This window comes from Sphaerodactylus townsendi, linkage group LG08 (assembly GCF_021028975.2).
Source record: "Sphaerodactylus townsendi isolate TG3544 linkage group LG08, MPM_Stown_v2.3, whole genome shotgun sequence".
Classification (NCBI taxonomy): domain Eukaryota; kingdom Metazoa; phylum Chordata; class Lepidosauria; order Squamata; family Sphaerodactylidae; genus Sphaerodactylus; species Sphaerodactylus townsendi.
In genome coordinates this window covers 51,873,673-51,891,871 of record NC_059432.1, presented here as the reverse complement: position 1 = coordinate 51,891,871, position 18,199 = coordinate 51,873,673, and the positions used below count along the sequence as shown (strand labels likewise).

General features: G+C 38.8%; 2 protein-coding genes across 5 annotated transcripts in view; one reads left to right on the top strand and one right to left on the bottom strand.

The window, feature by feature from the left end:
• Positions 1-7,958, top strand: part of SLC18A2 (solute carrier family 18 member A2) — a 45,938-nt gene extending 37,980 nt beyond the window's left edge. For 3 of the 4 annotated variants that reach the window (XM_048507058.1, XM_048507059.1, XM_048507057.1), the window contains exons 13-16: positions 691-754; positions 1,548-1,667; positions 2,085-2,218; positions 6,830-7,958. In XM_048507058.1, the coding sequence (XP_048363015.1) occupies positions 691-754; positions 1,548-1,667; positions 2,085-2,218; positions 6,830-6,940 (429 nt within the window). In that variant the 3' untranslated portion in view covers positions 6,941-7,958. The remainder of the gene's footprint in view (positions 1-690; positions 755-1,547; positions 1,668-2,084; positions 2,219-6,829) is intronic. The other variant, XM_048507060.1, reaches the window with a different exon arrangement.
• Positions 7,959-11,700: 3,742 nt separating this feature from the next.
• The window catches only part of PDZD8 (PDZ domain containing 8), a 59,397-nt gene continuing 52,898 nt past the window's right edge, over positions 11,701-18,199 (bottom strand). Inside the window, exon 5 of the mRNA XM_048505935.1 lies at positions 11,701-15,984. Within this exon, the coding sequence (XP_048361892.1) occupies positions 13,793-15,984 (2,192 nt within the window). The 3' untranslated portion in view covers positions 11,701-13,792. The remainder of the gene's footprint in view (positions 15,985-18,199) is intronic.

Genomic DNA, 18,199 nt, shown 5'->3' with positions numbered 1-18,199 from the left:
CAGATCCTAGTCTGACATCCAAGCTGCTGTAGTATGGATATCATCCCAGAATTATGCTGTTTATGAATGTTTATGAATTTAGGAGGAAAAGTCAAATAAATATCCCAACTGATGCAACATTAATAGAGCACTTTAATTCTCATGTGAAAATAATCTGTTATAAAACAGGAGGGGGATTATGTTCTCTGTAATTTCAAAAGACATCCATAGAACTTCATAAGGAAAACCAATTGGGCTTTGAATTAATTCTTATGTTTTGGCACCCATGATTTTATGATAAGAAAGTACAGTAATGCATTAAATGACAGGCTTGTAGTCAATATCAAACTCCTAGCACTTGAACTCATGGCCATAGTTGAATGTAATGTAGTTTAGTTGTAAGTCAGCATGATGAAATATCAGGGCTTTGATGGAACAACACAGATATTTCCTAAATAAATCACTAATGTTTGCTTATAAAGTTATGGTCTTCATCTGTATTTGAAAACTTCTTAAATATGATTGATAGAAAGATATAAAGCAAGATTGATGTATAAAATGTTGTTATATAATATGTGCTAGTTAAAACTGTTTCTGGGCTATCTGACCCATTTTGCAGTTATAGGAAGTTAATGGCTTAATTAAGATAAACAGTACCTAATAAACTAGTTAGGAATGTCTAAACATTTTTGTTATTTAATTTTTTGCCAGGTACCACTTGCGAAAAACATATATGGACTTATAGTACCAAATTTTGGAGTAGGTTTTGCCATTGGTAAGGAAAGTGTACTACATTTAGCTGGGGAAAGTGTAATTGTAAATTGCCTTCAGTAGTTATGCTGATAGGGGCTTGTCAGAACCCCCACGTCAATTTTTCAGCAAAGAGGTACAGCTGAAAAAAACACATTCATTTAACAATTGCATCAGCTTGATGCCATACTTGAAAGTCAGCAGTGACTGTGGTTTTGCTAGTATGGAAGTCACTGATTTTGGCCAAACCAAAATCTGGAGTTAATGACAACATTTAGAACATGTGCAGAAAAGAACCTGGCTGTGCCATGTCATGCTAGGTTGATGTAGTCTACTGTGGTTGGTGGCGATTCTCCAAAAGGGGAGGGAGAGTTCTAGAGGCATGTGGTGATGAGAGCATCTGAGAGTCAATTAAAAGGAAAACAGACATCAAGGTGATATTAGTTTGCTTAAGCCTATGGCCCCTTCCCCACACACAGAATAATGCGTTTTCAATCCACTTTCACAACTGTTTGCAAGTGGATTTTGCTATTTCGCACAGCTTCAAAGCGCATTGAAAACAGATTGAAAGCACATTATTCTGCATGTGCCGAAGGGGCCTAGGAGAGTTTACAGAATCTTGGAGAGGGAGATGTTGTGGAGGGAGAATATTTCCAGATTGCTTCACCCTTGTGATTGTATGGTTCCAGTTTACATTTAGCATAAAAATAATTTCTTTAGAATTACCAGATTGTTCCATCTCCATGCCTTTAGATTATTTTAGAGACAGTGGAAAGAAAAAAAATATCTTTAATTATTTTTTTTCCCCTTATCATTAGGAATGGTGGATTCTTCAATGATGCCTATTATGGGTTACCTTGTTGATCTGCGTCATGTATCAGTCTATGGGAGTGTTTATGCAATAGCAGATGTTGCATTTTGCATGGGGTTTGCTTTAGGTAATGGATTAATTTGATTCTTAGACCAAATACATGTAATTTTACTCAAAAGGAAATTCCTAACATTTTCTCAAAGGAATTTTTAATGTAGTCTAGCAGGCTACTGAATAAATATAGGATGCAACACTAGCATGCCAGTAAGATGGTAGAACAAAGGAAGAAATACTTATGGGAACTCCACTTTAGTTGCAAAATGAGCTGTCCTGCACCAAAACCAAAATCATGCTGTTGAGCACTTTTGAGGAACTGACACATTGCACTTTTACTTAAGTCAGGCATTATTTTTTATCAGTAATTTATGCCCATATATATTTTAAAGTATGATTTATTTCTGATAATAGAGAATTTGGAGCCAGGTCTTCTTTAAATGTTGTGATTGCCTTCAGCACTTTTAAAAATAACTTATATTTCCCAAAGGTCCTTCTGTTGGTGGTGCCGTTGCAAAGGCAATTGGGTTCCCATGGCTCATGACCATAATAGGAATTATTGACATCCTCTTTGCTCCTTTGTGTTTGTTCCTACGTAGTCCAGCTGCCAAAGAAGAAAAAATGGTAAGCAGGCATTATTTTCTTTTGGATTTGGTCCACTGCATCTCAGCTAAGATACCTTCCATTTGTTTTTCCTATCCAAGACTTTGGGAAAGATTTGTCTCTATCTAAATTACTCTATTGTACTCCATTATCTCTTCCTCCTTATCTAGTATCCCATCTTCTAATATGCGTAGACAGCAGGTTCATGATATTCTCACAACCATTCATTTATGGTTCTCTCTGCTTCACTTAGGCAAGAATGCAGGTTTGGTTTGCTTTCCGGAAGTTCCTTGCAGGATTGTTGAGAGGCTGATTGCAAACATGACAGCAGAGCACACTGAAAAATTTAAAAGGGCAACAGGCATTTCTCCCTTCTAAGAAAGGAGTAAAAATCAAAATTTTATATTAAATAGGGCTTATAAGATAATTTTCATCTGCTTCAAGATTTTTAAAATTAATACAGGTATTCTGAATATATTTTAAATAGATAAGTAGGATCCTCCGTGAGATTCTACCTTTTGTTGTTGCAAAAAAGAAGGGAATGTAAAATGACCAATAGTGAAATTTGAATCGAGGAAAAGGTGACATTTGGAAACAGTACAGCGTGCCGTCTCATAGTTCAACTAGAGTTGCAAGGTCCGTAATTGATTTAATTTCTTTTCTTTATTTAAAAACTGCCCCCCCCCCCAGCTATATGTGTGGAAGATTTAGATTGTGGCAGTGGCATTGGGGTTGAGGCAGATGGTTCCTTGCCTGTCATTTCCCCTCCCCAATAAGCATAAGCATAAGCATTTTATTGTCATTGTGCATGCACAACAAAATTTACAGCAGCATTCCTCGATGCACACAATAGTTAATTTGGAAGAGCAAAAATAATCTAGTTCAGTGCTTTGCTACCATATAACTGTACTACACCTTTTTTGGCTCATCCAGCATTGTGCATGTGTCTGGAGATTCTCATATACATGTGAATCCTGCATCTTTGGCAAAAAAAAAACTGGATTGGGACAAACTGCCATCTTCAGGTACTTAAAGAATATTTTTGGTGATCGTTTGATGTGAGAGTTAGTAGCAAAAAGAGACAAAGACGGCAGAAAAGGATTGTGCAAGAAGAGCTGGCTGAAGAAAAGAAACATGGCAGTGGGAGAGAAAGTCCATCTTGCTGCTTTAGGTATTGCCCCCACCCCACAAAAGCCAATAAATGAACAACATTTCTTCTGTTCTGGCTTATAAAGTACCTGAAGCCTTAGAAACAACATTCTGTGGAGACGGGTCTCCATTGCAGTAGGTCTTTTGGCAGTAGTTGATCACTCCTAGATATCCAGCATTCCGGCAGATCCCTTGCAACCTTCCAGGAGCTTTTTTAATGTCTGAATCTAGACATTAGTTATCCACTATTATATGTTTATACAAATGGCCTGATTGGATGCTGTGGATTTTTTCCAGAAACTGTGCAGGTGTCACTGATCCAAGTGACATGCTAGCATTGTGGAGAGAGTGGTTTCTCAGATAGCTAAATTGAGTTGGTGGGTATAGAAAAACAACGTAAATATCTTGTGAAGTTTATGTACATGGAATATGTAAATAGTGTTTCTGTATAGTGTATGGATAAGTTTTGGTAAAATTATAAGGTAAAGATGGTGTGATTTTAATTCCAGAAACAATGTTCAAGGCTACACATCTAAAGGCTTTAGGGCCATCTGCCCAGTAGTACTGTTTCATGGTAACTGTTAACTAAGAGAACCTCATAGTGGTTTACATTAGTCTACCTCACATATGTAGGGGATGTAGGAATCAAAATCAGTCATAAATTATTTGCTAGATAGTAAATATTCTGTCTCCTTTCACTGGTGTCATGATCAGCCCATTTCTGGTTTGATCCTGCCATGACTCCCAGCTGGAACATGGGATCCTTCTTCTCTCTTCTTCCCCCCACCTTCTTAATTACTGTAGTTGTACTTTCCCACTCTCTCAAGCAATGCCTTATCAGCACTGGGGCCCCCACATGACCCACTGTCCCCCATATATATGCCACTCCTTCAAAAGTGATAATTGACATTAGCATTAAGTATTTATTTTTATATTATAATTAGTTTTTTATACTGTCCCTCCCCCGAAGGGCTCTGGGTGGTGCACAACATAAATAAAGTATGGCAGAGACTGACCAGAAAGAAGTCTTCAGATCAAAGAAAGCAGTGCTCTAAGTACTAATTTGGGCTGCAGGCTGGATGGAAGAAAATTGGCTATCTAAATTTAATTAAAAGAGTGAATTATCACAGAGACTTCCTGTTAAATAGCCATGTTATCCATATATATTTCACAATTAATACATATTTAATATTTTGGTTCTTGTTATCCCATGGCTTTTTTCTAGCTGGTATTTGACAAAATACCAAGCTACTAGGATATAACAAATGTTTTACTTTCAGTAATCAATGTTGGCTGATACTCTAGTGGAAAACTGCAATTGTTAGACTTTTAAGTTGCACTGTCTCCCCTACCACAACTGATGTCAACAAGAGCATTTTATGAAAATGTCCAGAGGTTCACCAGAATGTGGATTGGATGTCTTGGTATTTCAGTAATTCAAAAACTTCCAGCAACCTGTTAAGAGATCTGTGAAATCCTAGCAAGTGTCCTATAATGCAATCCTAAACAGAGTTACACTCTTCTGACAGTCTCATCCATAGCCTACTGTGGCAGACCACAGTACTTTGTCAGTGCTGCCTGCCACCTCTAGGTGAGAAGTTCTTCATTGGGCTGTACAGGCTTAAGCCACCCAAAAGGGTGGGGTAAGCCTGAACCCCCAGTGCCAGTGTTCCAGTGGGCAAAGGCTGGGAGGAAGCCAGAGGTGTAGCTAGGGGAAATGGATCCCGGTGCAAAATCGGAGTTTTTCTGCCCCCCCCCCCCCCCCATGTTCGTTTGTGTGTTTTGTATTTTTAGTGTTTTTCAGGTTTTGGCCTGCAGGGGACACAGTTTTTAGGCTAGCAGCATCAAAATTTTAGGGTATCTTTAGAAGACTCTCCTGATGATACCTCCCAGGTTTGGTGAAGTTTGGTTCAGGGGGTCCAAAGTTATGGGCCCTCAAAAGGTAGCCCCATCTATTAGCTCCCATTGGAAACAATGGGGGATGGGGCACCTTCTTTGGGGGTCCATAACTTTGAACCCCCTAAACCAAACTTCACCAAACTTGGCTGGTATCATCAGGAGTGTTGCTGGACAATATGCTGAAATTTTGGTGCTGCTATCCTAAAAACTGCGCCCCCTGCCGGCCGACAAAGTAAAATCACTAAAAATATCAAAAATACATTTTTGCTGGGAGCCCCCAGGTGCACGCCCAGTGCAATGCGCACCCCCCTGCCCGGTGGCAGCTACGCCACTTGAGGAAGTCAACTAAAGTTAGTTCCACCCTCTGGTCCACCCCCGGTCACACCAGCTCAGGTTTTTGTGCCAACAGGCCTGGGGACAAATGGCGGCTTCTGGGTCAGGCGCCATGGAGCTGCGCGGTAAGTTACCCGTCCACCAGCACATTTGCCCCTTGTGCCAGTGGGATGGACACCCACACCAGTGCAGTGCTGTGCAGACTCCAGAGGGGGATTCACCCCTGGATGGGGCTGTAAATCCATTGAAGTCTGTTTAAGACTGTAACAAGAGAACATATCTGTGCATAAACAGCCATGAATGTTTTAATTACATGTTTCATTTTTCAGCGGATGTTGTATTTTTAATCATTCCCAAATGTGTATGAACTTTTGCCAGAAAAGATTGTAGGATCACACCATAAGAGTTTATGTGCAAGCTGTAGCAGAACTTGATTTAAGTAGCATTCTTTCAGGCTAAGCTAACAAAGAAAATTTAAAAAAACTTTATGTCCACATTTTCAGGGGAACTATTTTTCATAAATTGTTATTCAAGTACTGTTTATATGCTTTAAATTGGAGGTAACCTTCCCAGCTCTCAGTTCAAAATCATATACGAGAATCCTGAGGACAAATAACCAATTCTATATTTCATTCAAGCATTTCCTTATGATTTAAGTTTGTTTACAAGTAGATAATAATAATGTAGTTTATATGATCTGGTTTCTTACCTGACACAATAACAAATTACTCAAAGAATTATTTTTGCAAACTTAAACTAGAATTTTCTTCTATACAATGTTAATAGAATATATTGTTAGAGTGGAAAATAATGAAACAATTCAATGGCTACATTCAATATTCTGTTACTGACCCTGTTACTTCCTTCTTGAACAAGGTAAAATATGATGAAAGAATCCAGCACAAAGTATGTTTATCATGTTCTGGTGTGTTCTGAATACAAGTTTGATTTCAATCATCCTAATTTTCTCAATGTATATGAGTATTTTGCCACTATTTAAAGAGGCAGATCCAAAGAGCTGCATATCGCTTCATCAAAACATGTACCCGTGCTGCTTAATAAATGCTTCCAAAACTTGAGGAAATTACTGGAGCGGCATCTGATGTAGCGTAAAGAGTCTCAGGGAAATCCTATTGCATATATATAAGCTCTTTGATCCTGGCTGAAATCTGAAAGCGTCTTCTGTTGTTGCAGAAAGTAATAAAATAGAAGATGTACTAATGGGACACTTTTTTGTTTGTTTTTAAATAGGCAATACTCATGGACCACAACTGTCACTATAAAACCAAAATGTATACACAGAACAATATCCAGTCCTACCCAATAGGTGCCGAAGATGAAGAATCAGAAAGCGATGAGTAATACCTGAAAGCCATAAAAATAGTCTGGTGTATACAACAGTTTCCTGTGAAACATCTCATCAAAATTTTAGTTGTACTGTAGTCTTAATGGTGAAATAGTAACAAAACCAAACCAAAGGTAGATTATCTGTTGCCTATTATTATGAAGCAGAATACCCACTGCCTTATAAAGGAAAATAAGCTTTTTAAGGACTTGTATAGTGTTAAAAATTGTGCATTTACTTTTAATATTATATGCTATATTTTTGATTACATGAACGGTAGAAATGTCTATAAAAATCTAAATCAATATCCATGGCTTTAAAAACGTTTACTCATAAACAGTTCCCCTATTCCGTATTTTTGACTTACAAAGAAATGGAGTGCCTGAAACTAGTATCTATAAACTGACTGTATATTAAAATATGATCCAATGTTTTGTGGGCAGATTGTATTGCTTGGCAACATAAAGTTTATCATGAAACCTCTTTCTAGATTAAGCGGCATCTTGCAGTTCAAAAAACAGCTGTCTGATTTGAAAACCTCAATTAATATTTTTACACTTAAAACACAGTGAATTGTGGAATGATGAAAGTTTGAAGCAGTTGTCAAAATGGCTGCATGCCATGCATTAAACACAAAATAATGTGGGGAGAATAAAATTAATAGAGACATAAGCCCTGATGGATCAGATCATTCTAGTCCAGCCTACTGTTTCCCATAGTAGGAAACACATCCAGATCCTGCAATTCAGGAATGGATAGTATTGATAGATGGACTTAATCTGAGTTAAGACAATTCAGACATATGTGTTCTTATTTGCACCTTTAGAGTCACCAAATTTGAACCATTTTCAGCACAATACTCTGCCTACCTTCTTTTGAGGTCATTTAGGGTTGCCTGAGTTTTCAAGTAAACAAATCAAAACCAGCCTGTTACAGAGGTGTTCCTCCCATTGGGCAAAATGAGCAGTTGCCCAGGGCGCCCCCTTGTGGGGGGCGCAAAAACTGCAGGTTCGTTTGTGGGATTTTTTTGTATTTTCAGTGTTTTTCCAATTTTGGCCTGCAGAGGGCGCAGCTTTTAGGCTAGCACAGGGGTTGGCAACCTTTACCACCCAAAGAGTCATTTGGACCCGTTTTCCATGGCCCCGAAGATCTACTGAGCCGGAGAGGCGGCTCTGCTCCGGTTCGGCCCCTCCACTCACCTTTCCTTGCAGCCCTGGAAGGCAGAGGTGCCTGGCAGGGAAACCCCCTCTGCCCGACGGAGCAGGCAGCCACCTGCTCCGTGGAGCAGAGGGGGGATGGCGTACACGGCCTGCCCAGTGCCACCACCTCTTGCGCTGTGGGAGGCAGCAGCGCCAGGCAGGAAAACCCCAGCTGCCTGCTCCATGGGGCAGAGGGGAGATGGTGGCTGTGGCCTGCCTGGTGCCACCGCCTCTCGCGCTGCAGGAGGCAGCGGTACCAGGCAGGGAAACCCCCTCTGCCCGATGCCTACTCCAAAGGGTAGAGGGGGGATGGCGGCTGCTCTGGAGGGACATGCCCATGCTACCCTCCGACCTCCAGGGGTTGGAGGGCAGCATGGGCATGTCCCTCCAGCATTCCAGAGCAACCCCAGAAGGAGAGGGGAGTGAAGGGGTCGCGAAAAGCAGCGCCCTCACCCACAGAGCCGCCTCAGGTTCGGCTGTCCACTCACCTTTCATTCCAGCGCTGCTCTGGAGGGCTGGAGGGACACGCCCACACTACCCTCTGGCCTCCAGGTCATGTCGAGCTGCAGTATAAGGCTGAAAGAGCCACACGCAGCTCCGGAGCCGCAGGTTGCAGACCCCTTGGCTAGCAGCTCCAAAATTTCAGGGATTTTTCGGGAGACTCTCCTGATGATATCACCCAGGTTTGGTGAGGTTTGGTGTAGGGAGTCCAAAGTTATGGACTCCCAAATGGAGTGCCCCATCCCCCATTGTTTCCAATGGGAGCTAATAGGAGATGGGGGCTACACCTTTGAGGGTCCATAACTTTGGACCCCCTGAACCAAAGTTCACCAAACCTGGGTGGCATCATCAGGAGGGTCTCATGAAGATACTGTGAAATTTTGGTGCTGCTACCTTAACAATTGTACCCCTGACAGCAGGCACACCCTAAATTTCCGCAGATTTTCCTTTTAAATCCACCCCCTTCCTGCCAATGCTTGTTTTCTTTCTTTCTTTTATTAATGCCTAATAAAGGTTATTATTATTATTATTATTATTATTGAATCCACCCCCTTCGGCATGGATTTAAAGGGAGAATCTGAGGCCCCCAGTTTAAACATTGAAAGTGATGCTGTTTCAGGGTGGGGGATAATCCACCCCAAAACAGCATCACTTTCAATGTTGTTTAAACTGGGGACCCCAGATTCTCCCTTTAAGGTGGATTTAAAAGGAGAATCTGGGGTCCCCAGTTTAAACAACATTGAAAGTGATGCTGTTTCCCCCAATTGGGGGGACTGGAAACAACACCATAAAATGTTTTCATAGAAGTAATAAAACATTTTGAAAGCATTTCGAAAATGTTTTCAAAAAAAATTTCTGCTATGTGGCATGGCCCATTTCTGTGTTCAGATTTGTGAGTTGGGGCATGTTCTATAATGTGATGGTGACTTTGAAACGACCTGGTGGGAAAAATCATTGTTTGGTCATGGTGGGAGAGGGTGGCCGCCCATGGGGGGGGGGGGCATCAAACTCAGGTTTTGCCCAGGGCTCCAGTTTGCCTAGGTGCGCCACTGGCCTGTTACTTCAGGCAGCATTGGTCAAAAGCACTTCTGATATTTGTACATTTTATGTTTAGATTTTTGGCACAGTTGAAGCTTATTTTTAATTATCCGATTGTACAGTGTTGTCATGTTTTAATATCACTTGTGGTATTTTTGCATTTTTTCATTCTGCAATTTAAGATAATTCATTCTTGATCTCTGCATGTGCACAGCTTTGTGCAGGGACGAGATAGCTACTGAGATCAAATACAGTTTGTTGCCTTTGTCCTTTTCCAAGTTAAACTCTGGGGAGGAGAGGCAGATTGCTATATGGAAGGTTCATATTCTTCCACCTGTGAATAGTGGCCAGCAAATGTCAGTCCATTTACTGCTGTGTCAATCCTCTTTCCACATATGGAGTTGAACTCAAAGATAGATGGATTACGGCCCCAGTTAAGGACATAAACATTCAAGAAATGCCAAACCCCGTTTTATTATCAAATCTGCATTTGGTGTTTTATACATTCTGTGTTGTTTGTAAAACATGATCTCTGTGCCTTCTCGCATATGTATCATTAGATGGTTTGTGTCTTATAGCAAATTCTGTTTACACATAGTTTTGTAAAGTGTGTACATATATACATACATATATATATTTTGGTCAAAAGTCTGAAAATGCTGTAGATCAACTGTGTTTTGTTGATAATTATGCACTTAATATATAAAAAATTGAGACCCAAAATGTCATTTCTGAAAAAAGTGATAATAATAAAGGTAAAAATTTAATGTTTTGATGCACATTGTTTTGATTAGTAGCAGGATTCATTTTCTGTTGGAAGAAAGGATTATGATTCATAATTGTCATGAGCTGGTGCTGTGACACCATCAGTTATTAATATCACTATGCTAGCGAAACTCCTAGACATTTATGTTACCCTAGTTAGCCATCTGAGCAGACTCATCCTTCCATTACTGGGTCACTTTCACACTGGAAAAACACATCTTATTAATAATAGTACTTTTAACCTATTTTTTCTCTGGTCAATACAAACTCAAAGTTGCATGCAGTGTTAAAAGATCAAACGTAACAAATTTCATGTACATAAATATTTGTCGAATGTTAGCCAACTGACATATTCTTCCTTGTAGTAATGATGCATGCAGTCTCAAACCTGGGGTGTTTTTAATTTGCCCAGGGTTTTTGCATATTTCACAAGGGTAAGATAACATGGAGGGCAGACCCAACTTTCATGCCAAGCAAAATGAAACTATCATTGATCTCAGGGGACACATCTATCATTTTTGTATTCAAGGGAACATCCACAGATTACTTTGAATTCTGTGGCCTTCAGAATTTGTTATCTCAAGACCTCTACCACTGGGAAATTGAGTTCCATTTTTTATTGCCTTCCCTCCAGCCTTCAGAAAGGAAGAAGGTAACTTGGTCATTCTTAAGGTTTGGAAAGAAGAAAGTCCAGACTTGCAGTGCTAGAGATCAAAAGATTCCAAACAGAGCCATAGCACATTCTATCTAGGGTGCAATTAATTATGATGCTTGCCTTCAACTGGAAGGTACGCTCAAAGTGATCCTTCCAGTCGCGCATACCGACTGACATTTATTTTTCTCTTCTGAGAAAGACTACATGTAAGTATTTTATTTCTAAATGCATATCTGGAAGTAGTAACACAATTTTGTACAACAGCATCGCTTCAACCAATAAAAAGATGTTTTCCCTGGTCATTTTCACATTAGAGAATACATATATCTTCATATTAGAATGAATCCATTTGCATTACTGTGCAAATGGCCCATGATCTTAACTAAGGGTTTTAGATAAATGAAATTAGTATGCTCCCTAGTACTGTTCCCCAAATCTTCTGCAACACACGATTATTCTGAGGTAGACAAAGATTTCTAAAGAGACTGATGTATGAGAAGTGTTCTCTAAAGAGTTTGAATAGCACTACTTATAGCTATACCTTTGCTTGTACAGCATGACAAGATCTCATACCCAGATACATAGTAGAAAAATTCTATATTAATACTTTGCAACAAACTGAGAATTTATAAAAAAATGGTTTTATTAAAGCTTGTTTTCATGATAAAGTCATATCTGACAATCATCTCAGCAGATTTCCCATAAATATGTGCAACTATCAAATAGTTACATACCACTACATCAAGATACTCTTGCTTTCAGTGGTATTTTTTAAATTTTAGCTATGTACAGTAAAGCACAGAAGCAAAGAATATATTAGGAATGAGTTAGTACAGCCTCTCAAGATCAGTGTTATTATGTTTTGTATTTTCCTTAATGCTACCTTACACTTATTTTGCCCCCATTCCCACGCAACATTTAGAATATTGCACTACATTTAATTTATATTATACAATCATAGTAGAGCTTGATACCCAACCTTTCTTAATCATTTCATTAACTTATAAACCATAGGATGTCATTTTTGAAAACCTAACACCTACATTATTTTTGCAGTTGCTTCTTCACATCAAGAAGTGTTTAAAGACCTGGGAACAAACTAAACACTGAGAAAGATTTTATCCCAGATTACTTCTGCTGGTAAGCAACTTAGAAAATAAACTCTCAGTTGGAGAGTCATTAGACATTGTGTTGACAATGCTGGAAGATATGATCTATGTACCTAAGCAGAATTTTTAAAAAGTGTAGAATTGTTATCATTTTGAGCATAGATTACGTTCTTTATTTAGCTATTATTCCGCTAGGTTATGTAAAAAGTGAGAAAAGGTTATTTGTAAGTTTAAAAACATTTTTTGTATCCCACGGTAAATAAAAACTAGATTTAACACAGTAACATGAGCTTGTCAATTGAAGTAAGATTGATTTAATTGTGCTAGCATTACCCATTTCTACATGGGCACCTTTGCTTCATTTGGTAATATTGTACGACATCTAAAATGGTGAATATGCTTTTGGAAGATGAAGCCTCAAGATACTGATTGCAAACCCAAAACAATTTCACATCAGACAAGCCGTGGCTTGTTCAAATGAAGCTGGTGAAGTTGTTAATTTATGTTGAGTTTGTTATCAAGGAAAAAATACTTCATGCTGTATAAAAATGTTCAGCACTTCACCCACAATTTTTCCTGGGTAGGATGGCATCAAAACTGTTGGAAACTTGAATTAATTTAAACAATCCTGTTTAAAGTATTACCCTTTTTGTAGATTCTGCAGCAAATGCTTAAGTAACAGAAAAAGTACAACTGCAGTTTCTCTAAAAGGGTATATAAGCATTAACAGGGCTGATATTTACAATATAAGGCTTCCATCTGTTTTGCAGCTGCACAGATATTTTACTGGCATATTCCCAGTAAACTGCTAAGCAATATTGGTTTAAATTATGTTTCAGCAAAACTAATATCCATGAGTTGTAAGAAAAAAATACTTGAGCATGTTGAAAAGGCTGTTCCAAGAACGTTAAACTAGATATGCATTAGAAACTCATCCCACTTCATTACCCCACTAGGCATTAAAAAAACAAAGTTGTTTGAGCATGGCCCTTTTCAAAATATTTGACGGAAAAAAACTTATAGAAAGCTAGCATCTTGATACGTAATAACTTTACTAAATAACTGAAAATGTCTTGTTGCTTCCATAGTGCATGATTGGCAAATGAACAAAGAAACCTTTTTCCACTACCACTAAAAAAAAACCCCTTACGTGAATGAGCCAAATAATAAAATACAAACAAAGCAGAACATGTTTTCTCAGTTGCTGCTATGAAGATATTCATTTAAGCAGACAGAAGGAATTCAAAGAATTTAACTTTATAATGACATAACAAAAACAACAAAAACCCAATCCCATAATAGCATGAAATGTTAGGAATATGTAACTAGAAAAGGTTCAAGTAAGTTAAAAATAATCTCCCAGTATAAATTTCTAAAATGTTTGCTTAACACAATTTGATCAACTAATAGAAAAAAAGTAGTAGTGGTTCGGCAGCTCAAAATAACACTCTTGACCATACTCTTACACAGGTAAAAATGTGGAGAAATAGTCTGTGTACATTATACCAAGTTTTTAATTATATTTTGATGAATTTGATGTGATTTTGATTAAGTGCAAAGTATTTTCTCAGCTTATCATTCCCAATGTCAAATGTGCAAATTTCAGTCTACAGATTCATGAGGTGTATCAACTGTTTCCTGGCCTTCTAACAGGGTTTCAAGTATTGGAGGCATCGCTACATTGCTTTCATCTTCTTGATCTATTTCTTCTGTTAAAATATTGTCATTTTCATACTTATCTGCTTTTCTACATTCCAGCTCTAAACTTGTATTTTCCAAGGCTTCTATATCTTCAATGCCAGCTCTGTAGTGAATCATAAGGAGAGTTAGGGCTTGTAGTCTTTCACCAGATTTAGCCAATGCAGCAGAAAACAGCATTTTTTTCCTTGTATCTGTTGATTCTTTCTCTTCTCTAATGAGGGAATTATTATTCTCCAATTCCTGGTCTATTTCATTTTGCAGTTTTTCCAACATAACTTCCAATTTTTGAATTCTTTCTTCTGTTGGCAAGCTTCTATAGAGGTCTCGGCCAATTTCTTTAACAGCAATGAAAACGCTATCATCTAGTCCTCCTTCTTTTCTTGCTAATTTTATCCCAGTACCAGCTGCTTGTTTGGAAGGGCTACTTGGACCACCAGTTTCTGTATCACTGCCTTCATTATCAGAAGTATGTGGCGTGTGTTTTGGTGATGGTTCAATTGTATCTGATCCTGGCTCTGTAAGTCGTGTTTTAGGAACTTGACGAAGATTTAACAAACGAGTGCTTGTATTTATAATATGTCTTGTTAAGCCTGTTGGTTTGTTTGCAGATTTCAGTTCTGCATCAGTACGAGGTGATGATGGTATGGAGTGAGAATCCTGACTTTCAATTTTAAAAGAACGTCCGTCAAGTCGCCTGGAAGGTCCTAAACAATATGGGGTGTCAGTTAGACATTTTTCTTGACATTTTTTGTGGCATACATATGCACAAATTCTGCACTGTGATGCTGCTTTTGTCCAAACTTTCTTTTTGCAGTAGTCACACCAAGTTGGATTCTGAAACTGGGTATCTTGAAACTGATGCCTGTTTTCAATGTATGTTATGTGCCCCAAATAAGGATCCTCTTTTAGGAGAATGGGAACAGCTGCTGTTTCTGAAATATGTTCCCTTTCCTTTTCCATTAGAAAACTTGAGTCTTCTGGTTCACCTTCTCTTAAATATTTAAAATGCACAGTAATATCACCATAACAAAACTTCTCATTAAAACCTTTGTGTGAAATCAAATTGCGCAATGCAGTTCTAGTTACTGTGGCTTTTGGTGCAGGAGGATTAAGTCTAATTGTCCTGATGAATTCCATAGAGGATGTAGCTATACAATCTAGAGCTATTTCTTCAAGTTTCAAGCTTTCATGTCCTAGACAAAGAAGTCCGCCTAATTTGAAGGGGTCTCTACACCAAATGGCAACATTTAGATATTTATGGTGTTTTTCTACTTCAAATATGCAAGAAGAGGCCTTTGTCCTTGCCCATTTACCTGATCGATTACGATAAGGAATTTCTGATGATTCCCATGAATTATGGTTATCTGTGTTTTCCTTAGGACTCTGCAAATCGTCTGTACATTCCCGGACTACTTCTTGTTTGTTTGTAACAGGAGTTTGTTTGGCTCCTGTAGCTTCTTCTACTACATCTGTATTTTTTGTTAGCTTTTCTGAGAATTTGTCTCCATTATTTGCAGGAGGTGGGGGCCTTTCGGGTTTTTCAGAAGATAAATCACCAGTTTCTAGCGTATTTTGATTTTCAGCAGGACACACTGTTTTAAGCTGTGGTCTCGGTGGTACAGGGGGTTTTGCTGTACCAGACTGAGGATGTTTACTGGTTTGCAGGCTTACATCCAGACTGTCAGTATTCTTCGAAGTCACTTGTTTGGTTGTATCCTTGGGAACTGCTTTTCCAGAAGACTGGTTTCCTGAACATAACTTGCGATTCAGTATCGGAGAAACAGTTCCAGTAGACTTAGTAGTGGCTGATATGGATGTATGTTTGGGACTTGTTGAAAAATCATCTCTGGAGTCATGAGATCTTAGCACAATTGCCAGCTCCTCATACTGTAAATCCAACTCTGCAGTCTCAGATTCTGTTGTGGAACTTGGGTCTTCATCTGCAAATGTGGTGTCTTCCAACTGAACAAAATTATCTTGTGCTAATGGATTCTGCTGACTATAGCCAACAGGCCTTTCATAACATACCACTACTCTCTCACCGGCCTGTTTGATAAGCTTTAGCACTTGAATTGATGATGTAATCTTTACTCCTGTAAAAAAAAAAAAACCAAGTCTCAGTAATCATGAAAGAACACTAGAAAAACTGAAAAAAGTAACAGAAACATTATACCCTGTGTCAGAAAGGCAGAATATATGCAGAACATCCAATTCTATGTTTTAATACTTTAAGTACTATGCACAGAAAAGGGCTGTGTGTCAGAATCTTAGCAACTGTTCTCTGTTTGCAGGACTCAAGGCTGTGCATGACTTTTACCGCTGGACTGGTAAGTGTTGATTGTATTTTGAAAGGTGTAGGAGGCTGAATCAGAGGCCCCTTCCGCACACGCAAAATAATGCGTTTTCAAACCACTTTCACAACTGTTTGAAAGTGGATTTTGCTATTCTGCACAGCTTCAAAGAGCACTGAAAGCAGTTTGAAAGTGCATTATTCTGCATGTGTGGAATGAGCCTAAGATTCTTTCACTGTAAGAAGAGCCTGAATCCAGCTCCTTAGCCCTCAAAGCAATTGATCAGTGCAAACTACCTGTTCAGTAATAATATTGGTGGACATAGCTCTGGATCAATGCTGTTGTGCTCAGTTACTGTATTATTACTACAATCCAATCTGGGGTGAGGGGATGGACCTACCTGTGGAGTTGGTGCAACCTTGTGCTGGCGCGGGTACCCACCCCACTGGAGCAAGGGACAAATGCCAGTGGAGGGTCCAATGCGTTCCTGGGGGGCAGCTGCACCATAGTGCCGGACTTGTACTTATGCCAATTTGGTCAATTGGCCCCTATGGAGGGCTTTCTGGATACAAGGAGGGTTTTTCTGTTTTCTCCCTCCCTGCGCCTCTAGAAAGCCTTCTGGAGGAGGGATGGTGCAGCAGCAGAACTGTTCCTGACTGCCTCCATGGTTTGGATTGGGCTTTTACAGGCATAAACCCCAACTTTTAATACAAAATGAAAAAGAAATTATTTTAATGGTTGTCACCCTCCATTCATCATCATGGTACCTCTGCAGTTTCACATGGGTTCAGAATATCAATCAATCAATCAATCAATTTTATTGAAAGCCATAGGCCATTACAATATTACAATATTATTACATTAAAACTTCTGAGCCAACTTGTTATTCCAACAGGTAAGAAAAAAAAAATTCACTAAAAATCCATCATGTGAACACTAAGTCTTTCACTTTCCCCCCTACAGTATGTCTAGATTGTATTCCCACCTAACTTATACCAATTTAGGTTTGATCATTTACTTTATTACGTTGTTGGAGCGAATCTTTGTAGCTGCCAAGGCGAATAGGCCAACCCTATAGGATATATAGGGATCCAAATCCGCAAGGAGAAGGTATAATTTGTCTGACTCATAATATACCTGGGACAGGGATATGAAACTATTCAGAAACTTAGCCCTAGGCTCTGCGTACAGGGGGCAGTTCAGAACATAATGAGGTAAATCCTCTACTTCCTGTTTGCAGATACAAATTCGTTGTTCAACTGGTATTTTGGCATATCTACCTTCTAAATAATTTGTTGGCATTGTTTGAAATCGTAATGCTGTCATAGCCTTCCTTATCTTAAACTGAGTAATGCCAGCAAGATAGGAGGCTCTATGATGATCCTTTTTAAGGTGACTATACCAGGGAGCAAACTTGGAATGTAAAATTATATCTCTGTCCATACAGTTATCTCCTTTGAATATCCAGTCCCGAAGGTCGTGATTTAAAATTGGTGAAGAGAATAAATGATCTGGAACAGAATAACTGAGCAATATATTATTTAGGGAGGTATTATGTAATTTTGAGGCCTTTAGTAATATCTGCAGACTTTGATTCCCAAACGAAGTCGGTTTTAGTGAACTCTTTTAAACATATTTCAAAATTGCCAATTCAGCTCGAGCTTTAATAGAAGGCAAACCGAAGTTCTGCCCTAAGGAGGGCTGCTGGCGTTCCTTTAGGGAGTAGGAGAATTAGTTTAAGAGGGAAGAGGAGTTTGAATAGTTTCTATTTTATGTAGGACTTGGACATTCCAGCCCCAAATCTCTGTAGCATAGAGTAACATAGATATAACTTTAGTTTTAAAGATTTTAGGGCTGGATCAACTAAATGACCTCCTTTTGTATGATAAAATCTCAATATTGCCCCAACAGATTTATGGGCAGCTGCTTTGACCACTGCTAAGTGGGCATTCCAATTTAGTGAAGGACTGAATGTAACACCTAAATATTTAAAATAATTGCATTGCTCTATAGGAAT